Here is a 26,506-nt window from a genome sequence, read left to right on the forward strand (position 1 = left end):
TGAGTTTCCATGCATAGCAAGATAGATTAAATGCTGGTAGTGGTTTAGCTAACTTACATTGGAATACAGAAAGAGTGGTTCTTGGGCTAGTCTGCGATATGGAAAGAATATGCTACTTACCATCGGTTCGTTGACTGGTCAGACCATGGGAGAGAAAATACTATAATTTGCTTTAAAAATGTTTTTTTTTAGCTTTTTTCTTTTGTTCCTGGTCTTTCCTGGTCTTCCAAGTTTTCGTTTTCAGGTCCTCTCAAAGCACACTGGGAAGCTCGGTAGCAGAGGTTTTCTTTAGGTTAGTGCTCAGATACAGCCATGAGTTAAGAGCATAAAGATAAGATAGTGCTATTTGTCTAATAAGAATAGACTATATTTCAACAAGCCTTCACTGCTGTTAATACAGTAACTTGTTGATTGAATTATTTGGAGTGTTGTAGCTTGTGTTTCTCCTCTTCAGGGTTTTATTAGATGCAATTAACGTTTCATTCATAAGAATTCTTGCTGTTGTATGTAGTTTGCTCATGCTTGTTGTAAAATGTAGTTTCTGCAGTGTTACCTGAATGATGACTTACTTCTGCTTTTAGTAGGACCAGAAACTTTGTTTAAGTATGGAAAATGAATAGCGCAATCTGTAATAAAGACATGAGCTTTGCTGTAAAGTCGGGAACTTACTATTTGGAGAGTATGAAGGAATATTCAGGCTCTACATCTAGAGTTGAGTTAGTTTTGGAGAAGAAGTAACAATTCCCACAGGATTGGTCTAGCATTTTTACAGTTTGTCGCACAGTTATATGAAGGAAAACAAAAAAAAAGGAAAAAGTTTAGTCTATTAAGTATTTTAAGACTCTAGGTTTGTTGAACTATTTAAAAATGGGCAACTGAAATTATATTGGAACTTCAGTGTAAGTGCTTTTTCTCCGAGTCTGGGATTTGATTGAAAATTATCTTAATCGTTAAGAATCTTACTGTGATATTCTGGAGGAGCTGTATTATAACAGCATTAAGAAGCTTTTTTCCTCTTGTTTTGCAAAGATACATTAAAGTTTCTATGCCTCTATGGTAATTTTTTAAACTAAAGCTTTTTTCCCGTCACCCCGTCAAGCCACTTAAAATAAAATGAAACTTTTTTGATTCCCCTCATATTGGAAGTCAGAGACAAGCAGCTTCTAACTCTGTCTTGCAGCTGTTATATGGGGAAACTTTTTAGCATAAAGAAAAAAGTGTTATGGTAGAGATATGCTAATCTGAAATTTTATCGATCGTTTTTCATTTCTGATTGTCAGATGCACGCTTCTGTATTTCCATAGTATGTTATTTACCAGGCATTTCAATTTTTTTTGTGCATGTGTATTTTTGTTTCAGCCTTTAATCTGGACAATGAACAGCCAGATTATGATATGGACTCTGAGGATGAAACCTTACTGAACAGACTAAATCGGAAGATGGAAATCAAGCCGCTGCAGTTTGAGATAATGGTTGACAGACTTGAAAAAGCCAGTTCTAGTCAGGTATTGTACTGTGTTAAGAAATCACTGAGGCTTTTTGATTTCTGAGTTTTCTGGTGGGGTGGTTCTGGATGGGTTTTTTGATTGTTTTTCAGTTAATTTTATTTCCTACTAACCGGATGAGTGTGTTTGTGTGAGTCTGCAGTTATACAGAAATCACATTGCTGTCTCTTACTGTCAATATTGGTAACTCAGAAAATCTAACAGGTGGGGAGGGAGCTTTTGAGGGCTGGTTGGGGGGAGTTGTTTTTAAATTTTAATTCCTGACCACTGTGTTAGGACAACTTATAATATCTTGTTTTACCTGTGTTGGTATGGAAGAAGCTTGTGGTGATCGATCGGTAGGTGTATAGATTTGGCTGTAAACATGTATGAGAATCCAAATTCTTTGTTTCACTTGGTACTAGTGGACATTGACTTCAGTTGATGTTTGAAGGTTAGAAATGTAGAAGCATAGACAGTGAAGCAAAGCATTTGTTAAGATTGCGCCCTTGTAATAGAAACTGCAGAGATGCAAGAAAGTAAGTTATACTCCAGTTCAGACACGGAGGTTGGTTTCCTTGCTTTAGAAGCAAGCATGTGCTGTGTATTATTTAGTCACTTATTTTATTAGAAGGGTGCCAGTAACTTAATAGTCAGTCCGTGAGGTGTTCCAGGAGGCCAGTGTCTGGAGAAAGGTCTTGAAGCCAAAAACACTACTCAAAAATTACGTCTGAAGGATCGGTTTCTGAAAGTCAAGTTTGAAATAGGTAGAGTTATTTCTTAGTGAGATGGATGTGAAAAATCCATTGCGGGATCTGTAGCTCTGCCTCAGTTACTTAACTTGATTTAGATCAATGCTGTGTGTTAAGAGGCCAAAATGTTGTATTCTCTACATCTTAGAGCAACTTTATCAAGGATTAGGTAAAGATTTTTTACTATGCTAAGAAGATGGGATGTGAAGAAAAAAAATTGTAGAGTACATTGGATGATACTTTTTGAACGTGTGGTACTTCGATCTCTCAGAGCTTTGATGTAGATACCTCTGTTTTGGCTTTCAGTTAAAGTGGTTCTGGTTATCACTTTTCAAGATTAATTTGCATCCTTCTTACGCTGGTTTCATCTTTCATTGCTTGAGTAATGAAGTTAAATTTAAGAACTGAAAGGTGTTTTCCTAAAATGAAATATTATAAGAATATGGATTTTTCTCTGTAGGCAGCTACCCCTTTCTCTTTACCTTAAATGTAAACAACATTGAAGCATTACAGAGGCGAAGAGTATTTTGAACCAGAAAGTGCTTATTCAAGGAAGTCTGTGACAGAAAAGATCTTATGTGTACCTAAAGCATTGTAATTGATTCTTATAACATAGGCTCCCTCTTGAAGGTAAAGTGTGTAAGGAGAAATCCCTCTTTGTACATGAAATTTCTGTGGGACTTCCTGTGTAGTATTTTCTGCCTAACTTCAGGGATTATGGGGGGTGGGTGGGTGTGTGTGTGTTCAAGCTTCTTGTCCTGCTTTTGGGCTACAGAAGAATTTCAGCTGGTGTTGAGTAGTTCTGTCCTGAGCTCTGTGTTAGGAATGGCAAGATAAAAACAACTCTTGCAGCCTACTGGAGCCTGAGAAACAAAGAAGTTTGGCTGCCTGGCAGATTCCTTCCCCACATGGGGTTATAATGCTCTCGAATCCCACGTGGGGCTACTACACATTTCACTTACAGTTATGTGACTTACCTCTGAAATATAAAAGGATGCTGGTGGGAATGCCGTCCTCGCCAAGGGGAGGCTTCCAGGCATTCCTCTTGGGCTTTTTGGTAACCTGTTTTAAGCAAGGAATATAGGGACTCTGCATCCATGTTATACTGGTGGTACTTGCAAAAACAAGCAAGCAGGGTCAAAATTTAACTTTTAAATTCAACTGTGTACTTAAGGCAGAGTCATTTTGTTTTGGTGTTTTTTTTTTTTTTAAGAAGTATGTTAATGGAAAAAAGGGAACGAAGGACAAACAAGACTGAAATCCCAGTGGTGGGATGATACGGGATGATGTTTAAGTTGTGTATTGCTACATACACAATCATATCAACTTTTATCTATAGATAGGGTATGCTGGTGAGTATGTGTGTTTGATTAACCAGGCTAATGTCCCTTCTAGGTAGAACAGATGCAAAATTATTGTTTTAATGCTGCATGAGGTCATAAGCACAGAGGAATTAGTGACTTTTTTTTTTCTTTCCCTTCTTTCTTTTAGAAACAGTTCAATGTTTTTCTAATTCTACTGTAGATTGCAAGGGTTTTGTTCCATTTGGGCTGGAATTAACTCTTACATAGTAGCAGTGGTTGCACTTAGATATCCTTGTTTTTCTGAAATGTATTGTTTCTTTTTCTGCTTATCCTAATGTAAGGACAAGATTTAACATAGTTTGACATGTTGCTAAACTGCAAATTTAAATTGTTCAGCCGATGTTTTTCAGATTATAGGGAAGATGAAGATTTTATGTAATGAATGGGTTTAAGATGACATGAGCATGTTAAACTACTGTACTGGTTAGTCAGTGATGGTTTTTGCATTTATTTAGAGTCTAATTTCCATATAACATAAAGAGGGGGAAAAAAGTTACCATTTAATTACCTGTGTTTAACTACCTCCTACTGAAATAACCTACCTAAGAAGTGAATGTCTTTTTGTCTCTGGGCTGTAATAAACAGGGACAGTCATTATCCTTTTCTATCACAAAGTAAACATTTTGGGGAAAAATTAAGAAACTAACTTACTTCAGAATATATTCGGTCTACAGTAAAATATCTACTAGGGGATCAACATTAAACTGCAAACAATCATATGTTAATAATGGCTAACCAATAAGAAACTTCTTTTTTTAGGAAAAAATAGTCAAATTAAAGTGATTCCCAAATCATGATCTGCAGACTGTAGTAAATTATTTATATCCTATGCTTGTAATTGTTTCAAACAGTATTTTCAGATTTCATGAAAAACTGAAGTTGTAGACTATTGTATGAAAGTTGGTATGAGAGATGATGATGCTGGGTCAGAAAAGTTGGGAACTATATATTTAACTTAGGAAGACCAACTGGTGGCTTAAGTACTTCAATTTAGATCAATATTTTTTCCTCCCTTTACTCTTTTGTGTTAAAAAGAATCAAGTTTATTTAGAAAGTGTACAAGAGATGTGAGTATGCGGTGACTTTCTCCCTGCACCACCACCCCGCCCCCATCTCAATTGTATCTTTTGAATTTTCTCTTTTAGCTTGTAACACTTCAGGAAGCTAAATTGCTGCTAAATGAGGATGACTACCTTATTAAGGCTGTATATGACTACTGGGTAAGAAAGCGTAAGAATTGCAGAGGGCCATCTCTCATCCCCCAAATCAAACAAGAAAAGAGGGATGGCTCCACCAACAACGACCCTTACGTTGCCTTCCGGAGGAGAACTGAGAAGATGCAGACAAGAAAGGTAACTTGTCAAACTTTACTGTTTTAAAGTTGTCATTTTAAGTCCTACAGTGATAGGAATAATTTTGATTCCTGTCTGGCATCTTGCAGGATCTGTCCTATGGTATCCACATGATCTGATTGTCTCTATTAATAGTTGCAATATTGGATGACCCAGCTAAATCTCAGACCTGCTGAATGATGTAGTCAATGTGTAATCCATCAGTTCTCTATAGACAATTTACAGTCTGTCCATTTTTTAGAAAGGGCAATTTACAGGTATTGGCACATAAACAAGCAGCTGTGGGACTTGGTAGGTTGCAAACTTCCCCTTCTGTGAAAAAGGGGAAAATGATCCTCCATTTGCCATGGAGTAAATAGTTCAGGTTTTGTATTTGTGGCATGAATTGATTTGAACTAGGAAATCTGTAATTACTTGGCATTTTACATCAACTTTGTACATATATGCACTCAACCTTATTGTGTGCAGAATCAAGGTGGTAAAAGTGTTGTAGGAACAAAGTCTTGAATTCCTTGTTCTGACAAACTTCCACTGGGTTGATAGGGAATCTGAGCAGAAAGAGCATGGGGGGAAACGGCTGAAAAGTTCTTTTTCAGCTTAATCTGGAAAGTTGGGTTTTGTTCTCCTTTTGTGGCTTTGTCTACCAACTAGATTGTGCTTTAGGAAGTTTCTTCTGAGTGTACTTGTATGATTCTCACTTGCAGTAGCATTATGTAACTTTTTTGCTATTTATGTCTCACAGGTTTTGCTTTTGACTTAAAATTTGTTTAATCTTTCAATAGAATCGAAAGAATGATGAAGCATCTTATGAGAAGATGTTGAAATTAAGAAGAGAGTTTAGCAGAGCCATAACAATTTTGGAGATGATTAAGAGAAGAGAGAAAACAAAACGCGAGCTATTGCATTTAACATTAGAAGTTGTTGAGAAAAGGTAAAATTGCAAGTTATATCTGTAGGAAGTAATTTCTAACACCAAGGTTTTAATTTTTATCAAATAGGTTTGAAAACACCTCCTGTCATTTATTTCTGTATGGATGCTAGTCTTCTGCTGAAGGCTTATATAGCACCATAAACTTCAGAAGCTGAAATAGAATGGTTTTATGCAGACTGTTTGCCTGTTTTGTCTTTCAGACATTTCCCAGTGGAAATGCAGTATTATATTTTTAATTGTGTTTTTTTAAGGTACCATTTGGGTGATTATGGAGGTGAAATCCTCAATGAAGTAAAGCTTAATAGACCCGAAAAAGAGATGAGCACAACTCCATCCACACTTCATAATGGAAATCATCACAAAGTTCAAGAATGTAAAGTTAAGGTAAGCTTTCTTCTGCTGCGTGTCTCTTGTTAGTGGTTTCATCATTCTTTTGGATATACCCTGCAGACGTTTGCAACGGAAAACTGAGTAGGAGGCTGCCATACTTGGAAGGTAGGAGACCGGGAGGCTGCTGTGCTTGCTTCCAGTTTAACATTTGTTGTCTTTCCCACCTAAGTTTTAAAATGATTGGCTGGCATTGCTGTTTGTTTCTTTAAACAACAGCAGTGTAGTAGTCTTCATTTTCCTTCTCAGTTCTGTCTCGTCTCGTGTAAGGTGTTGTAAACATGAACGTGCTAAGTGGACATCAGGACTTTGAGATTGCAAAGTATAGCGAATTATTTTTCCTTCTCCCTTCAAAGGGAGACCAGAGCACTGAATTTTTCTGATAGTGTTGTCCATGAGTACTGACTGGCCCTCAGTGCAAAGATAGTCCTGAAATTACAGGATTTTACTGAATTACAGCAAGAATGCCAAGGGATTCTAGAAATTATTCTGAACTGTTTCAGTGATCTTTCATTAGTAACATTTCCAGGCACAAGAATGCAACTGTTACATCTTGTTGACAGCTGAAAAAAGTTGCAAGCAACAAATGTTTTAAGAAACTTACTGGAATTTGTAGTAGTTTGTTATTACTGAGGCCTGTACGCTTCTCAGTAATACTGAGTAGGCATTTTTATATCTGCCGCTGCTTGGTCCTCAGTATTAGATAAGTAGCAAACATAGGAAGGTGGAAGAAAGAGCGGCTAAATTTGGGAACCTTTAGTTTCTGCAAAGGGATGGAAGGCTGCTCTGAGAGAATGAGCGGAGAAGGATGTAAGACTTGAGTTGCTGTGTGTCGCACACTAGTTACTTTGTCTTTCTAAAACCAGCAAAGTTGTGGAATGCTACTTTGACAAAGTCTTCCTTTACATTTTTTTTCAATCTGTACAGAAACCCAGTGGATCTAGTTTTATTTTTATAATTGACCTTGTTAGTAACATCCGGAGAAGTAGTAATATAAGAATAATCCATAGCTAGAAATGCTAAACCGTAATGGTTTTCTGTTTTCTTGTCTCATGAAGAAACTTACTCCACTAAAAAAAAAAAAAAAAAGAGAGAGAATCAAAGGGAACTCTGTCTTCTGTCACTGTTCAGATCCAGTACCGAATCGGATCGTAATGTTTTGTAACTCATTACGATCTCCCTACATAACATCTTCCTACATTACATCTTTATCTTTACATCTGTGCAGAAGAGAATTAAAACACTCTTTTCCGGAGGATCCTAGTTAACCGTGACTATGACTGTATTTGTTGGTTCTGGTGACGTGTGGTTCCAATAGAATTAAATGAAAGACAGTAGTATAATCATAAGCAGCTTACACTACAAGCAGCAGTACTGACAAATGTATCCATCTCGGGTTAATGTTTTTAAAATGACTACTTCAGAATAAGGTTTGGGGTTTTTTGCAGTTAATACGGGCATTAATTGCAAAATTAACTGCTTCCAATCTCAGCATAATTGTATTCCTACAAATAGTAGTTCTGCTTGTCTTGTTTCTACTTCTTCATGCCATGTTTCCTTTAATTGTTACTTAAGCCATAAGTATCTTTTGTCCTTCTTAGGAGCTATCTTTGCTTTAAAACATAAATATTAGACAGTCATGTTTTTAAAACAAACAAAACCCCCAAACAAACCAAAACCAAAAAACAAGTTTCCACTGCAGGCCGTTTTAATGTCATCGTTACAGTAAGCTCACTGAACTGAGTACAGTATAGAAAAAGGGTAAGACCTGATGTTCCACTGTTAATGTGACAGGAAAGAAAAAATGCACCCAACTTTGAATTAAGACATGTTTTTGAGGAAATAACCTGAAATACTAGTAGTTATAAAACGCTTGGTTGTAAGGCTGGAGAGTTGCAGACCTCTTGAAATTTGTATTTAGCACCCGCGACACCTAGCGGTCCCTGCACTTAATGCAAATCCCTTGCCTTGGTTCTCCTGCAGGAATTCTGTTATGCCGTGTCTTACCTCTGGTTATGAAGCTGAGCTCCATTACTGGAGTTAGTTTCAGTCAGCCGGTTATTAATAAGTGGTAATTTGGGGTAAATTTAAACACTTTTTCAAAACTGCACTGGCTTTTACTTGTAAGTGAGGATTTTGCAAGTGAGTCTTCCTTTTAATTTAAAAGCTTTGAAGTTTAGTAGCATTTGTGTTGAACAGTTTAGTATTGATGGAGTTGCTTACTACAGAGGGTTTATGTTAGCAAAATCTTAAATAGCAAAACCAAATAACATTACATCTTCTCAAAAATATAAACTATCTGAAAAACGTGAAACAAATTAGATCGTTTCTTTTGAATGTATCTGAGCAGTTCAGAAAATTGAAAATGTTTGCAATAGAAAACTGAGATTTCAGAAAATAATTGGAATAAGATTTCCAATTACAATATACTGAGTGTACTGCAAAGCAAGGAACCTCTTAGGTAGTCATATGGCTTGAAAGCTTTCAGTTTGTTTGTTAATAAATATCTGTAAAGACGATCAGAGGTGAAGTTCTGGGTTTTTTAATGTTTTGAATAAATTTTGCATTATGTGTCTGAAATAGTCTGCAGATGCTGCATGTTGAAGGACTTTGGAAGGCATGAGAAGAGGAAAGATTAATTACTTTTTTTTGAATGTTTTGTTTGTTTTTCACAAACAGCATCCTCATCATTCATCTCTAAAGGAGGAAGTGTCAGATGTTGTACGTCAAAAGAAGAAATATCTGAAGAAACCTAAAATAGAGTGTGTAGTAACTCCTCAACAGCCCTCTGCGGAGCCCTTGCCTGTAATCAACAAGAGCGATATTAAACAGTATGACTTCCACAGTTCAGATGAAGATGAGTTCCCGCAGGTAATACTCGGTTACAAAATCTGAGCGTACAGGCGGTAGAAGTTTCAGTTGCCTCTAATTTGGCCAGTCTAGCTTGAAATGGAGAATAACTCTGTTGGACAGTGGATATATATATAAAAAAGATACTTGCATAAACCGTGAGTTTGTTTTCTTCTTTTAAGCTATGCTTCAGAGAAGTTTGCATTTAATATATAAATGTGGCAGTTCATATTATATAAATATAAACTTGTAAAATAAATAAATAAAATTATATTATATGAATATGGCAGTTGGAAGAATGATTTTGCTTTCTGGTCTAGGTACCCTCACCAGTATCGGAAGCAGAAGAAGAAAATGATCCTGATGGACCTTGTGCTTTCAGGAGAAGAGCAGGCTGCCAGTATTATGCTGTAAGACTACCTGCTGTTGGATTTAGTGTGCTGGTTTTTATTATGTTGGGTTTTTTTAAATTTAGATTGGCATAGTGCTAATGTAATAGTTCTTCTGTTCCCACTTTCACCACCAAAGCTTTGATGATTTGGTGAATCCAAAGACAATTGTTTTCAGTCTTCACGAGAATTACGCTCATTGTACTGTTCCTCTGTGGTTACCTGAAGGTAATATAATATGTTGCCTGCAGACCAATTCAGCCACTGTTAAGAAGGGAGAGATTTTTTGTCCCCCTCAGTTTTCTTAGCACGTGCTTTCTTCCCAGCTTGTAGAGCTCGTTAGAGTTAGATACTAGTTGTCCCAGCTCTCAGACCTGCTGAGAGATCCTACTGTGGCGTTGAGTAGAGTCCAGTATTGAAGCGGAGGGGTTTAATCTGTTGAGGATTTTTTTCATATAGTTAAATCAAAATTTTCTTTTGAAATCAGTGCAAACTGTAGATATATTGAAAAACATTAGGTTGCAATTCCAAGAATGTGCCTGGGACAGAGACTAATTATAGATGTCCTGTATTCATCTCAGAACCACCGACAGTGAAATTTTTTTAGCAAGCATGTGCTTATAGATGGGGAGCTTTAGGCTGCAGAGGACCAAGGAAGTCAACACAACACTATAACGGGTCTGGTTTTTCTTTGCTTGCTTTCCATGGGAAGAATGAAACTACATGACAAAGTAATTGTGTAATTGTGTGGCTTTAAAGCCACTTACAGAGAAGTCATTTAGTCACTAGGTGGGCTGTTTCAGAAGCCCAAACATCCCCCAGAATACTCAAATTATGGCATGGGCATCTGCCGCAAGTTGTACTGAAAGTTCTTTGCACAGGTCACATGTGTGCTGGCACCTGCTCCTGTGCCTGCTTTGCAGTGTCCTGTGTTGTAGTCATTTCCAGAATACCACAGACAACTTGATCTTTCCAAGATGTCATTATTTTTAAATACTCTTCTTCTTTTAGAGATTTATTAGTGGGTTATTTAAGATATACTTGTCTCTTTGCCACCTGTTTTTTGTGTGGCCTCTTAATTTACTTGTTCTTTCAGTTTGGGTGAGTTTTTTTTCCTGTTGATAGCTAATCTACTCACCCTTTCTGCTTAGCTCCAGAGGGTTGGCTGAAGCTTCTTTCTTGCTTAGAATTTGTCCTACTTTTTTTTTTTTCTTAGCCTGTGAGTTAACTCTTTTGCCAAAGGAAGTTGAGACGACTGAAAACTTGTATTTTGATTCTTTTCTGTTACTTTTCCATTGCTGTTTAAGGCTGTTAAATAACCTGCTTCTAATGTTTGCCTTTTAGGTTTTTTTAACTACTGAAGCCATTTGAGTTTTAGTTAACTCTTAACGTAAATTGATTAAATCTGCAGCACTACTGTTGCTGCTGTTGCTGTAGGTTTAACCTGATCACAAAAATTGATTATTTTAATGAATATTTATTAACCTGTCATATAAGACATTTCAGACAGCACACAGCATTTCTGCTTGTAAAGATTATGCAGTTTTGAGTTCATAATAATAACGAAGATATTCATGAAGTAATAAAAATGGCCTAAGGTAAGCTGATACGGAAAATACAGTCAAGATCTGGTAATTGAATGCTGTGTATTGGAACAAAGGCCATTCAGATCAGCATCTGTTACCTTTGGCGGTATGTGTTTCATGACTAAAACTAAACTGCAAATTGAGGAACCCCTTTTGAAAACCTGCACACTTAGGTTGCAAGCTATCTGAGTTGGGAATTGTTACTTTGCTTTGTGCAGCTGGTGACTCAGCAGGATCTTTGATAAATGAACAGGCCTTCTTGGTATTTCCTTTGTCATAATAAGTACTAAAAGTAATCTATAGCGTGATACTTAGCACTGGCGTTGTGCATACAGTTTTGAGGTATTTCTATCAATTATTTTTCATAAACTTATTTTTACAGACAAAAGCCTTTACGCTACTGACCCTTACTAGCGGGATTAGACAAATTCATGAGAAGCACAGGTCCTCAACTGATTACAAAACAGTCAAGGTGCAGCCTTGCCTGCAGGAAGTCCTTCAGCTTCTAAGAGCCTGAAGTCCAGAGGCTGTAAAAAGAAAAGAATGGCTCCCTGTGGTTTATATCCTGTGATGAATCACCAAAGGAGCCATTATCAGACAGGAGGAACTGGGCCAGATGGACCTGTGTCTGAGTAGGACAGTTTTATGTGCTTCTTGGTAGAAGGAATTTTTTCTGGTTTGTTCTATATTTTGGTTGTGGCGTCTAATTTTATGACTAATCAAGGAAAGAGGATTTTCTGCTTCATGAATTCATGTATTTTTTTTAAAAAAAATTTTCAAGTTCTTTTATGATCTGAGCATATTAATCAAGTGATAGTTCTGTGGGCATTTTCAGCATTTTTTTATACTGTAGCCTGTGCATGATAATCACTTAGTAGTACCCTAATCAAAGTATACACTCTAAATGAGTGCAAAATTGCCTCTTCTTTTTTCTTTACAGCCTCGTTTGGACCAAACTAATTCTTCATATGAAAACTCAGAATTGGCAGAATTGGACAAACTGAGGTTCAGGCATTGCCTTACAACCCTTACAATCCCAAGAAGATGTATAGGATTTGCAAGAAGACGAATTGGCAGGGGTGGAAGGTACAGTTGCGTTATTTTTACTCTTCATTCCCCTTCAAAGAATAAAAGTATTAGAAAGAGATAGTTAAACTAATGTCTTTTTTTTTTGTCTTCTTGAACCAGGGTTATAATGGACCGAATATCCACAGAACATGATCCTGTCTTGAGACAGATTGACCCGGAAATGCTGAACAGTTTTTCAAGCTCTTCCCAGACTTTAGACTTTTCTTCTAATTTTTCACGGACCAATGCTTCCAATAAACGTTGTGAAAACAGACTGTCCCTTTCTGAAATACTAAGCAATATCAGATCATGTCGACTGCAGTGTTTTCAGCCAAGGCTACTAAATCTACAGGACAGTGATAGTGAAGAATGTACCTCATGGAAACCAGGGCAGACTGTGAATAATAAAAGAGTTTCTGCAGCGTCTGTAGCTTTATTGAACACCAGCAAGAATGGCATATCAGGTAGGCAAGGATTTGAATTCTTCTGGAACTTAAAATACTGAATTCCAGTGGTTTTACTTGTGACTGGTCTGATAACATCTTCAGCAGTGACGTGTGCCTAGATCAAAGGGACAAGCTAATTATTTTGTATTTCTTAGAATATACAGAAATTTTCCACAAACAGTCCTCTTCCTACTGCTGTTATTTCACTTTCAATAGAATCTTGATCAAGTGCTGGACTTAAACATGCATTATCCAAAGGAGGGATTCTGCTTGTATTTAAGAATTGCTTAGGTGTGATTGAGTCTTAAAGACTTTAATTGGCCTAACCTTGTTTAAGGAAAGAAGAATGCTGTTTATGAATGCAAAAGAAAAGTGGTTGGTTTCTTGGAGGGGGGGTGTCTTTTTTGTTGTTGGAGTTTTTCTTTTTAAATCTTGCCAAAACATCTCGGAAAACCAGTAGTAAGTTAGTAAGCATAATGAGCAAGCATGAAAAAGTCTGAAAACAGTGCTTTCTGTTGATATCTGTCATAGTAAAAGTGTTGACACTGGAAGCATCCAATGATGCACCTTCTCTGATCTTTCAGAAAATCATCAGCCATTGATTAAGTGTGATAGGAGATTGCCTTTTCCCTTAAATGTCATCTCTAACTCTCATCGCCAATGCAGCCATCTCTTACCATTCAGCTTTATGAACTGATAGCTCCAGATAAGCAAGACAGCCATTCACACATAAACAGTCTTTTTTTTTTTTTTTTTAAAAAAGGTTTCTTGTCGTATCTTCACAAGAATATAAAATATACGCAACAATTTTGATCTTTGTAGACCGTTTGTTAGCGATTTGGGTATAGAAGCAGTAAAGTTGGAATAAAAGCCACCAAAAGAAAAAATTGCTTTAAGTTTACATTAGCAGTCTTTAACATCACTTGCTTCATGTACTAGGCGTTGTAATTGCTTAAGTTTTAACATTGTCACTACTTTAAAATTGTAAAAGGATGTATGATTCTTTAAAAAGCTGAACAATTGGAGATATGCCAAAAGAGATCTACTACCAAGCATCGACAAGCGTCTGAGTATTTTCCTGCTCTATTGTGTATATACAGAATTAGGTATTGTAAAACAGGATAATTAGATAATATGATAGGCTGATTCTAAATCCCATCATTAACTTTATGTGGATGTGGAATGGTCCATCTCTTGAAGTCAGTTGCAGGATTGCAGTAACATACCTTTAGAATTCATGTGTAGAAATTAAGTTTTGTGAAGACAAAAGCAGTTTTCTCAATGTTAGCAGGATTGGGTATTTAATCTTCAATAACATACCTTTAGAATTCATGTGTAGAAATTAAGTTTTGTGAAGACAAAAGCAGTTTTCTCAATGTTATGGTCTTAAAAGACTGAGCGTTAGCTTATTAAGTAACATCAGTGTAGTACTGACATAAGCACAGGATACTTACTTTCATAAGCTAACTTTTCAGTATAGTCATTGTAACTTTTATATTGCGCTCTCTCTCGTGAAAAGATTTGCACAAGCGTATTTTCCTGCTGTATGAAGAGAAGAGACATAATGTGCTGTGGTCATATTTTGTATAATTCTTTTTTGTAAGGAACTTGAAGGGCTGGAGAGTTGCACCTGTAACAGAAGGGGGCAGTTTTGTGTGATGGGATTATTGATGAGGATCAAGACATGTCTTGTTAAAGCAAATGCAGAAAATAGAAAGGAATAATATTTGTCAGAGTTAAGGATGTGAAACATGGACCAAAAGCTGTAAGGAACAACGAAGAATTTGCTGGTAGCTCTTTATATAACAAGAGCAAGTAATACTGCAAGATTTCTGTTTGCGAGAATAAAGTATGATGACACCAAGGTAAGGAAAGTTGCTTAAAAAGACATAGGTTGAGTATTTTTTCCGTAGGATTTTTCATGGTGATATAATAAATATCAATCTATTATTTAAGGATTAGCTAGATGTAAAACTTCGAGGCTTTAAATTCTGCTCTGGAGAGACTTTTTTTTTTTCCTCTGAGGGTGGAGTCTACCTAAAAACGAGGAGAATATTTTGGGATGGAAGCTGATATATCTGATTTTAATCATATTTGAAGAAATGAGTGAAGGAAGAAGGTTGAAGAGATTTGTGAAATCTCCATACCCAGCTTTAGTATTAAACGAAGATTGCAGCAGTGGAAGAGAACTCCAGTAGCTAGAGGAAAGATGGCACAAAAATGAGAACAGTGTTTAAGCAGTATATTCAGGGAAAGGGAGGCCTGTGTTTTGGTAGGGAACTGTGTATACGTAAGAAAAAAATGTCAGCCCTGGTGCTACATGGCAAATTAATGACAGACCTGATATACACATGTGGACTAGCACTCGTGTACTTCAGGATTTGTACTTTTAGGGGAAGAGAATTAAAGGAAAAGTTGGAGAAATATGCATTTTAATGATGGGAGAGACCATAGAGAAATATGTTAAAAAAAAAAAAAATGCATAAAACCAAATCTGGTGGATCTAAGCCACTTTGTAGAGGAATGGTAATTAACTTCTGTTATATAATCTTAGAAATCATCTGAAGAATACATTCAGATTAGATTAGAGATCACTCAGTAGTTGAAGTACATTATGCAGGGAAATTTATGGTTATGGAAGACCTTTTTCTTTCCAGATTTAAATTACAAAAAAGATCCTGTAATTCTGGTAAAGGATCAGATGCAATAGACAACAGAATTCTTCACCAAATAACTGAGCCAGCAAGAGGCACTGCTGTTAGATTTTCTCCTTAGTAAATAGTGAGTAAATTTTAGAAGGGCTGGTCAAGGTCTGGTTGTGCATTAAATGAGCACAGGTACTATCACTGCATTTATTAAAGTAATTCTGTTTTGGAGATGATTGTTCAAATCAGTTGATTTTATAGAACACTTACCTGTAAGCATAAAGCTACCTCTAGAGGAAACAATGACAGTAGTTAAACTGATTGTTTTTGTTTTTTTTCTTTTAGTTTAGAGAAGACTTGGAGTTGCTTGCTTTGGTTTTCAGTGCACAAGAATATTTAAAGTTACCTCGGCATTATATTTTTCACTTGTATTAATAAAGCAACTCTTACTCTGGTATTTCCTCAAATGCTAGGCATTGTACAAACACAAAGAAAGACTTACTTTAAAAATGTGTGACTAGTCTTTTCTTGAAAGTGCCTAATCAGTGCGTGAATAAAGAACCACTGTTTCAAGCTAAATTATTTTCTTGCTTATGTTATAAGAACTGCGAACGGGAAAACTGAATTTGAAGAACTTTAAGAGACGAGGTCAAATCCCTTTGATCAGTTGTGTAAACTTTTTGTAGTCTTACACACTGTATCTGGAAAAGTAAGCTGGTCTCTTTGCCAGATACATCTCCAGAAGAATTATCTGTTTCATCTAAAATGAGATCAACTGATGAGCTAGGGATACAACCGATGATCAGGAGAGATGATGGAGGAAGGACGTTACCAGGAATTTGTAGATGGTACTACTTACGACAGCTAAGTAATACTTAACGTGCTTGCTGAATTCCTAGAGTGCAACTCAGCTCGTTTTTGGGACTGAAGCAAGAAGTAGGCTTTAGGTAAAATCTTCAGCAATTTGCAGTACAGTCAGTGTGTTGCATTTGGCTTCCAGTCTGCTTCAGCTGCCAGTTCCAATGACCCACTCAAATAGTTACCTGTTTAGTTACCACGTCCCTAGATACAAACGACAACTGCAGATGATGGCATTCTCAATTGAAGAGTTTTGCTTATGGAACAAGCTTTTACCTTTTAGAGGGGTTTGTGGTTTTTTTTCCCCCCAGAATCAAATACAATGTAGAAATAATTAGATTAATGAAATATCACTTTTGGGGCAGCCTGAAAGATGATCTTTGATTAAAGCTTTTAAATCCTAAGAGAAGTGACATCATAATCCACATCAAAGCTGTCAAGGAAGAGAGGAGCCTGGAAGACTTAATTTCACATTGGCTTTTTTCCCTGTTCTGTTGTAGTATTTTAATACAGTCAGGCTATGGTAAAATAGAAAATACTGATACTCAGCAGTGGAAGGTTAAAATTCTGGTAAATAGAACCTTTTGGAAGAAGTATAGAACACTTGCACTTAACTGTGACCTTAAAGGCTACCTTGGGACATCGTAGAGGTTTGCTGTTTTTTTTTTTTTCTAAGACCCTTTGCTATTTTTTTTCTCTAGGACCCTTCAGTTGTTTGATTTGGCAGAAGCGAATGATATTAGATGTGCTAATGAACATCTGCTGTTTTGTAACAAGGCTAACAGCTGAGTTCAGTCTGACCACTGAATAAATATCTGGTGATAGGTAGTGAACTGAGTGCAATTTAAACATGTAAAGGCAGAGTAAGCGATTTTTACATTACTAAGGTAATCTTCCCTGTACCTTGTAATAGAGTGTTTCATGACTGTGTCAAACTGAGAAGGAAGGGAGATCGAAAACATAGAATTGATGTGTAGGCTAAATTAGATGATCCTCTGATGTAGAGACTGCTTTCTATGTTACGTCTTTACAATCCATAGAAGAATGCAACTTTGAGTCTAGATGAATACCCCTGTACTGCAGACAAATAATAGCTAGTTACGGCTAAATGCAATTTAGGTATTTCTTTGTGCTGTATAAGCTTGTTCTAAAACATTTTTTTATAAAACAAAAGACATGTTCTGGAATTTGTTACCTCAGAACTTAAAAATAGAAATACATATATACGTAATGTTCCATAATGCTGTTCTTGGCTCTGTGGCCTTTAGTAATGCAACACGTTTTGGGAGACTGTTGTGAGGGAACTTAACAGGTTTAGCTGACTGAACTTTGAGTTAAGTGCTTGTAGTAATAGGTAAGTATCTTCAAGAGGAACAAAGTACAGCTAAATGTGAAATAAATTTGGTTTTAGAATATGTTGGAATTTATAATAAAATCCCTAGGATCTAATAGGAGTAACTGTATAAGTCATTGGATTTGTACATGCCCTCCTAACACGTTGAAGCCTGTTTTAATAATGTAGCAGTAGAGAAGAAGTTTCAGTACTAATTTCTAAACAGTCACAGTCTTAATTCTGGTATTTATTTCGAATGGAATTTCAGGACAACTGCAAGTATTACAACTAGTAAATGAAAGAGCAGGACCCTGAAAGAGAAACTACTTCATATTTTAATGTTAGCTCAGTGTCTCTTGATAAAATTATATTGCTGCAGAATCCAGGTGTTTGAGATGAATGACAGCTTCAGTCTTTGAAAAATACAGTGCAGAATAAACTGCTGAAATGTAGTTAATGGGAATCTTTGAAAAGTGAATTCTCTTTTTATTTCCTCGTAGGAGAACTTAGTTCTCAGGTTAGCATCAACTGCACAAAACTCAGGTTTTAACATGAAACACTTGACACTATTTTCAATTTATCAAGTGTGCAATTCTTCAGGCGGAGAATATTGAGAACAGCTTTTCTGACTTCACCATTCCCTTCACTTGTTGGGAGTATGGTACTACTGGGGTTGCATTAACCTGGTTCTCATAAATAAACAAACGTATTATGTCACTCTTAAACTCTTATTCCATTTTAAAAACAAAGATGGCGGAGAAAATCCTGTTCAGGTGAAACTTATTATTTCCTTCAGGAAAAAAAAGTGTGAAATAGTGTTCAGGTGAAACTTAAGCATTTCCTTCAGGAAAAAAAAGTGTGAAATAGGAAGGTCAAACTGGATTTGCTAAATAAACAGTGCTTTGTGATATTTGCAAACATTTACTAAGTTTTAGACCTGGAGGTTGGCTTTGTCATTGTGTATTAGTTTATAGTCCTTTCAAGTGAGAATTGGTATAGAACTGTAGAAAGGGAAGTTGTACAGGAATAAACAGACAGTGTTTACTGGGAGAGAAGACACCCAGCTCAGCCCAGTGTACTTCTTCCTCAGCTATGATTTTTAGGACATGCTTGTCTTCTGAAAACCAGGAAAAGAATTTCTTTAAGCTTTTGCTTAAAGGTACTGGAGAGAAACCCACCAAAGATAGAAACTGCTTAAAAGCAATGAAAGCTATGAATCCTTTTGTTATAAATTGTTTCAATGCTAAAAGAACACAACAAACAAATTCAGCTTGACCTCTCCTTTACATAAGAATATATGAAGATCTTTGCAAGCATCTAACACAATGTATGTTGTCTTCAACCACTTGTTATCCAACGCGGATGCACTCTTGCATTTTAGATGTATTTGTTTTGTGCAGGCCTATTTAACACTAGCTTCACTTTCTTTTTTGTAGTAACAGGGGGTATCACGGAGGAACAATTTCAGACACATCAACAGCAGTTAGTTCAAATGCAGAGGCAACAACTTGCTCAGCTTCAGCAGAAACAGCAATCTCAGCATTCCTCACAACAGACACATCCGAAAGCACAGGTAATGCACCTTCAATGTTATCATATGCTGATACCTTCCTTTCTGCTTACTGTGTTTTTTCATCTCTCTTACAAGCTAAATATAAGAGCTCAGTAAACATGTTAAATTTTAGAATGAATGTAGAATGGGTTTTGGTCAAGATGCTTTTCCAGTTTGCTGTAAAGTGCCCAGAAAGCAACTTGTGCTGTAGCTAGTACAAATACCTTGCTTTCATTTTTCTATCTGGAATGAGATAATATTTTAAGTTTCAACATCAAAACCTGTTGGTTTTTTTTAACGTGTTATATCATGGCTGCATTTTAAAATTTGAGTAAGAGACTTCATATTTTAATGTGTTAGTTGTGTCCACAGAGTCGGTCAGTGTAGAAATAGCCAGTGCTCTGTCAAGTCATGCTATTTTCACTGGTTTTATCCTCCTTTGTGTAAGTGCTCCAAAGAGACTTCTTTATTACAACTACTTTATGAGGTAATGTATTCTGTTATGAACAGATGTTCAGTGAGTACTAAAAATTGGTAGCTTCTGAGAGGAAAAAGGTAGTTTTGCATATTTAATTTGATTCCTTCCCTATCCCCAGTGTTACTACTTCTGTCTTCTAAAAGAATCACATTTTTCCTCTGTAATGCCTTGCAAAAGGGAAGAATATATGTTTTTCTGTCGAGCCTAGTTTTCTGTTAGTTTCTTACCAAGAAAATATAAAAGCTGTTGCTGTTGTCTATTACTAGGAAAACTTAGTTTACTTTGAGCATATTGTATCTGATTGCCAGTGCTGTTTGTTCCTTCCCCTCAGTGTTTTCTACTTTGATTAATGTGTGGATGGTTACTGATGGCATTTTTTTTTTTTAAGTGTAAAGACATGATACCAGAATATTTAAACAAAAGGAATGAATTTTGGATTTTTAAGACACTCTGAATGTCTATGGAAAGTAATTTTCTTAGTTAATATAAATTGAAATTGCAGAATAATACATTCAGCCATTTCAGGGTGTCTTTCCAGTACTTACCAGTCTTTCAGAGAAACTGGACTAATACATGATGTGTACTTCCAGAACGTGGTGGGCACTTATGCTGTGGTACAAATTACTTAGTGAGAATGAGTGTACCATAAATACTGAAAATTATTTAGACTTGCAGTTGCAGTGTATTTGCTGCTTGGAGTCAGAAGAGAGAAGAAAACTTAAGGCATAGTCATTTTCTTAGAGGAAACTTCTCAAACACATAGAACCGTAGAGTGGTTTGGGTTGGAAGGACCTTAAAGAACATCTAGTTCCAACCCCCTACCATGGACAGGGACACCTTCCACTAGACCAGGTTGCTCAAAGCCCCATCCAACCTGGCCTTGAACACTTCCAGGGATGGGGCATCCACAACTTCTCTGGGCAACCTGTTCCAGTGCCTCATCACCCTCACAATAAAGAATTTCTTCCTAATATCTAATCTAAATCTACCTTCTTTCAGTTTAAAACCATTACCCCTCAGTCCTATCACTACACTGCCTGATCAAGAGTCCCTGCCCATCTTTCCTGTAGGCCTGGAAGGCCGCTATAAGGTCTCCCTGGAGCCTTCTCTTCTCTAGGCTGAACAGCACATCACGGAAGTGATTTGTCGTGCTAAGAACTGCGTTTGCCATTGACTGGCTGAATTGGGCAGGACTTAACTCAACACTCATTTGGACGCTAATTTTCAACTTTTCATCAGATTTGCGATACGGAAATATTTAATGTTACGGTGCATTAGATTACATTTAGAAGATGTATTTATTTATTTGCTGGTAATTGTGCATTATAGCAATCCTAACATGGTATTTCATTTTGTACTTGGATAATTATAAAGAAAATTTTTTCTTTTTTTTTCTTTTCAATTCCCACAGGGCTCCAGCACCTCTGACTGTATGTCAAAAACACTTGATTCAGCCAGCGCCCACTTTGCTGCATCTGCAGTGGTTAGTGCACCTGCTCCTAGTCGCAGTGAGGTAACGAAGGAACAAAACACCAGCCACAACAATATTAATGGTGTTGTCCAGCCTTCAGGTGATGATTTCTTAAAACTTGTGGTCTAGTGTGAGCTGAGAATATGTCAACCGATCTTATTTCTGATTTCTAAGATAACTATTTAATAAACAAAAAAAAATCAAATGTATTAATTGTGATAGTTTTAAATATTGTTCTTTAAGATACTTCTGTGCAATGGCATGCAGGTTAGTATAATAATAAAACTACCAAATGCTCTTTTACATTGGAAGAGCATTGTTAGTGTTTTCTAGGCTTTTATCTTTTACTAATCTGTTATGATCAAAAGCCTAAGTGACAGCATTTTAAAAACTGTGAGTGTGTAATTAAAAAAAATCAGTTGCTTAAAACATTAAGTACTTTGAGAAGGAAATAGAAAAGTTGCTGTATTATTTGGTCATTCTCTCACTTGCGTATTCAGACAAAAGATACTAATCAACTACTTCTAGCAATTATTTTGACATTACTGTAAGTTTCAGATTTCATTGCATTAGGATTCCTCCCAAATTCAGGCAAAAATGCAGACGTTGGCATTCACTACCTTGCCCACCCCTCTTCTGAACCTCCATTACCAAAAGGCAGTAATGCCAGTCATGCTGGTGCAGTAGCCATGCTGCCGAGAGACAAACGTTACTTGGAATTTGACTGCTATAACAAATAAAAGGCTTTTAGAGTAATTTGTTGTTTTAACAGCTAATGATGTCATTAGTTTTATAGACCTTCTGCCAGGCTGGGTTAATGATAATATGAAATGAATAGAGGAGAGAAAAAAAACCCACAACTGAAAAAAATCAATATACTGGAACAGTTCCAGGAAAGAAAAAGACATCTATGTATAATTCTCTGAGATCATATCTGAGAGGGTAATGTTTTGAGGGGTATAAGATCAGGCACATGGTAGTATACCATACTGATGCATGGTACACAGCTTTACAATTAATGAAAACCATTGCAGATATTATGCATATAAAATTAGACTTCTGTTGCTGTTCCAAAGCTGTAAGTGGCAATGATGTAAAATAGCTATTCCTATTTGGAGTAGGAAGATTTGTAAATCAGGAAATGTTAACTGAAAGCAGATTTTTTTTCAGGAATAAGAATCTAGGGGAAAATGTATCTGGTTTCCCTGTGATCAAAATCAGAACAGTGACTAGCTAGGATACCAAGATGAAATTTGAGAACCTCCGGTTTGAATATACACTGTGAAACCTGAAGCTTCTCACAACTCAGGAGTGCAAACGGGGCACTGCGGCGTAATCTGAAAGGAGTTTTCTACTTTGCCTAGTCTTAGACCCCTAGTTTTGCTGGGAAGGAGGGAGACTTGTCCCCAGAACCTCTTTATGTTGCCAGCAGAACGAGGTAGGAGGTGAGGAGGTGATTTGAAGCATCAGAATTTGGCTTCACAGTCGGCCTCAGGTTGCCTAGCTAAGGTGTTCCCCATTCGATTTACTTCTATGGGGAATGTTGCCCCTCTAATTTAAGGCACCTAAAATGAGGTGTACAAAGCTGGGTGATGTAAAAGTTCTTTGTCATACGGTAACTGCTTTCACTTTCTGATATTATTTTGAATGAAAAAAACCCATGAAATATTTCTAATGTTAACTGTAATATTTCTAAAATTTTACATTTTGTGGATCTTTAAAAAACATTGCATTTGCACAATTGTTTTGGATTGTTGCACAATTCCAGTGACACATATACTTAAAGCATTACCCTTGAGGTTAATCTTTGACTTTGAATCTGAGGAGTGGCGTATTTTTAATTAACAACATTTGTTTTGTAACAGGAACCTCTAGAACTTTGTACTCCACCAACATGGCTTTATCATCCAGCCCAGGGATTTCAACTGTACAGCTTGTAAGGACAGTTGGCCACACCACCACAAACCACTTAATTCCAGCGTTGTGCACAAGCAGCCCTCAAACGCTTCCCATGAACAATTCTTGCCTGACGAACGCAGTGCACCTCAACAATGTCAGTGTTGTTTCTCCAGTCAATGTGCATATCAATACAAGGACTTCAGCACCATCGCCAACAGCCTTAAAACTTGCCACAGTTGCTGCCAGTATGGACAGAGTGCCAAAGGTAACTCCTAGCAGTGCCATCAGCAGTATAGCAAGGTAAGTGTGCAGCAAGTTGGAGCAGTTTTAAGTTACCTTTGTGCTATATGAATGTCTCCATAGATGTGCCCAACGCTGCACTAGAGCACTAAATAGAATTGTTTCCACCTCTAAGAGACTTCTCAGTGTAGCTTCAACCTCACAAAAACGTGCAGCTGCTGGCATCTTCAGCGTGGCTGCGAGAAACCACAAGAGCTGATTTTGCAGATTAACCCCCAAATAATTTGCACTGGTTTTACGCACCAGTAGTTTTGGTAAATTTCCATTGGGTTTAAAATGGCTTCATTTTAACCATTTTCATTTGTCCCTTCTCATGCAGCACTTTCAGGTAGATTCTATCAAACTCTCCACATGTTCTCTCCATAACTTTGTGTACCCATATTGTACGATGCAGGCTGGGACATACCTATTTTATATATACATATGGATATATGCATTATATATTTATGTAGAATAAAACCAGATATCTGCCAGTCTGCATCTTTTGTATATAGACAGGTATTTATTCTCATTGAACAGCAACACTTACTATTTCAGGATACTCAGAGGCGTATCTCAAGTCATGTCAGCAAATGCCTTAAAAAGTACCACCTTAGCTGAATAGGTCTTAGGCTTCTTTACAGAGAATGATAATAAATTAGAAAGAAAATTAAGATTTCTTGCGCTAGTGCTAAAGCGGAATTGGGGTGGAGGTGGGGAAATTATGTTAGAGCGATGCTTTGCTCACTAACAGAAAAATTGACAATTGATACTGAGTCATCATGGTGTATCTTGACTTTGCTCCTTCAGGGGACTTTTTAGTACTCTTATCCATAATTTAGGCTGGTAATGTACAGTTAAATGCAATAGCCTTGTAGAAGGGACTGCACTGTTAGTGGAGTAAAAGCAGTTCTTAAATGCCAGTATTTAATGTTAAATAATCTGTTTCTAGTGTATGTGTTAAGGTTTCTCCCTGATCCAGGCAACAGCTGTAAGCTGTTACATAGCGCATGTAAGAAATTAAAACTGCGTAAGGAAATACTCATGTTCTACCTGTAACTATTGAATATTTCTTTTATTGCAGAGAGAACCATGAACCAGAACGACTGGGTTTAAATGGCATAGCAGAGACAACAGTAGCGATGGAAGTGACATAACCTCAGACCAGTGTCTCAACCTGTGCTAATGGTGTAGTCATTTATATTCCAACTGAATGCAAAATACAGCACTCTGTGGATCACAGAGAACTAAAATGGACCTAAATGGACTGTCATTATATCGTGTATTAAGTCGATATATAATGTAAATTTTGTAAAATTGGGAAAATCACTACCTTGTAAAATAGTTTATTTGTATCATCAATATTATTTCTGTTACTTGAATAGTAGATATTCATCATCATGCTTTTGCACTTGAATTTGCAACTGAATGGATTAAAAAATAATTCTTTAATGGGATCATGAGCATGAAATGGGATCCTGCATCACTTGTTTTAACTATTTATTTTGCCATGTTTACATTTTGTATCTTGTACAAATAAATCCAACTTTGTGTCTAAAAAAAAGTTAAAGATTCATAGCTAGGAAACAAAATTCTTGTAATTTTTTTCTAAAGGAAATGTAAAGTTTTCACTTGGTTCATTTTGTTTCACAATTTGACTAGATGGACTTTTTGGTAAATACTTTAGTGGCATTTCACTGTCAAATATGAAGTTCAAGGCAAAATAGTATTTTCTATTACTGTGCAGGGGAAAGGGATGGATCGATACATGCAAATTTAATGTAGTAACTCACTTTTCCATATATTTTGAATGTATATTTCTATTTATAATACCAGTTTATAAAAAATAATTACACAGGAAAAAAAACTGACTAGGAAAATTATGCATCTAGCACATATAAAATTGTGCAGATATGAGAAAATTTTCAACTGATTACATTTTATCTGAAGACTGCATATTTTAACCGGCTTTAAAACTGTAACACACCACATAAAGGATATTTTACCAGGTATGTATTGCATTATATATCATTGCAATAATTAATTATTGGATGTCTAGATATCGAGCCATCCCAGGTGGTGGGGGGGAGGGAGGGTTGTGGCAAGATTGTCTTTTCAATTTTGGAGAGTTTTCCTGTGGCTACAAGGCAAGTAACGGGTTGGAAAAAGTCTGACTGTAAGCGTTGGACACCTTCGTAGTGTAGTGTTTTAGTGACTTTTTTTATACGGTTCTTGTAAATTAGATACGTGTAGTGGTGTTTCAGAATGTTTGTTTATGCACTAGTTCAGACAACTTTCCCTGTTACTTGTTCTTGATAAGTGAAAACTGCAGGGAAATAAAAATACATATCAAAACATGGACATGTTGCATATGTGTTTATTTCACAATGTGCAAGCAATATAAGTGTAAATTCTAGAGGCTATTAGTGGTCTTTGGATGATTTTGACCACAGCATATGCACTTTTTTCCCAAAAGGTTTCAGTTTATGTGATTATTTCATGTGCTTACAGTATACATACAGTAGGGGAGGGATGGTCTGGTAGTTGGGACCTGAGACCTGGGAATGATCAGGATGAGACAGTTTTTTGTTCTGCCAAAGAATCTTCGGGTATTACTTTGGGCGAGTTGTTTGAATTTTCTGCTGTTTGGTTCTCCACCTGTAATTTGGATAATGTTTTTGTGTTTCTTATAAATCATAGAATCACTGAAGTTGGAAGGAACCTCAGGATGTTGTCTAGTGCAGGCCCCTCCCTGCCCCCCAAAAAAGTCAAGATATGATTTGCCAATATGTCATGCAGTCAGTGTATTTTTCCTCTTAGCTTTTTCTATAAAGAGTTATTTTTAATCTAAGTTGTGTTTAAACATGTTTTGTCTTACGTTCTGTAAGTGAAAAGTTCTGACAGTTAAAAACACTTGCAGAGCTTTAAATAGTGGGAGCTTGTCAGAAACTCAAATGTCTAAAATTAACTATTTTTTGCTTAACTGATGCTTTATTTTCTATTCAGTGTGAAGTCCACAAGGAAAGATGATAATAGATGATATCTGTTGAGAATAGTCAGAGGAACACTTCCATGTCACTGCCTTGGTCAGGCAAGGTGCGATGGCAGGATTGGGGGTGTCAGCACGAGGGGGAGGCACCTGTGCAAATGCGTGCGTATTCACCGCTCTTGCTGCATCATGCCTTTATGGGAATTGCTGCTTCGTAATACATTGTTCTTTACGTCTACATGATCTTTTCACGTATGTCTGAGGTTTTCTGTAAAACTCGGTTCATTTCTGGGAATGACTATGATCAATGTAGTCTGAAGTATGAATGAATTTTTTTTGAAAGCAGAATTGGTGCAAAACTAAGTCTGAAAAAGAAAAAGGCTTTTCTCCTTG

At 36.6% G+C, this 26,506-nt stretch overlaps 1 protein-coding gene across 1 annotated transcript; it reads left to right on the plus strand.

The window, feature by feature from the left end:
* Nucleotides 1-784: 784 nt before the first annotated feature.
* On the plus strand, nucleotides 785-25,206 carry EPC2 (enhancer of polycomb homolog 2 (Drosophila); the record flags this gene model as incomplete). The annotated part of the gene is made up of 13 exons (XM_009576780.1): nucleotides 785-830; nucleotides 1,360-1,505; nucleotides 4,746-4,952; nucleotides 5,735-5,883; nucleotides 6,135-6,267; nucleotides 8,950-9,141; nucleotides 9,441-9,530; nucleotides 12,036-12,181; nucleotides 12,284-12,627; nucleotides 18,882-19,018; nucleotides 20,887-21,046; nucleotides 22,812-23,145; nucleotides 24,209-25,206. Coding segments are annotated over 13 exons (2,157 nt in total), but the record flags the coding sequence as incomplete, so codon positions are not given.
* Nucleotides 25,207-26,506: the final 1,300 nt, after the last annotated feature.

This window comes from Fulmarus glacialis, unplaced genomic scaffold (genome assembly GCF_000690835.1).
Source record: "Fulmarus glacialis isolate BGI_N327 unplaced genomic scaffold, ASM69083v1 scaffold32924, whole genome shotgun sequence".
NCBI lineage: Eukaryota > Metazoa > Chordata > Aves > Procellariiformes > Procellariidae > Fulmarus > Fulmarus glacialis.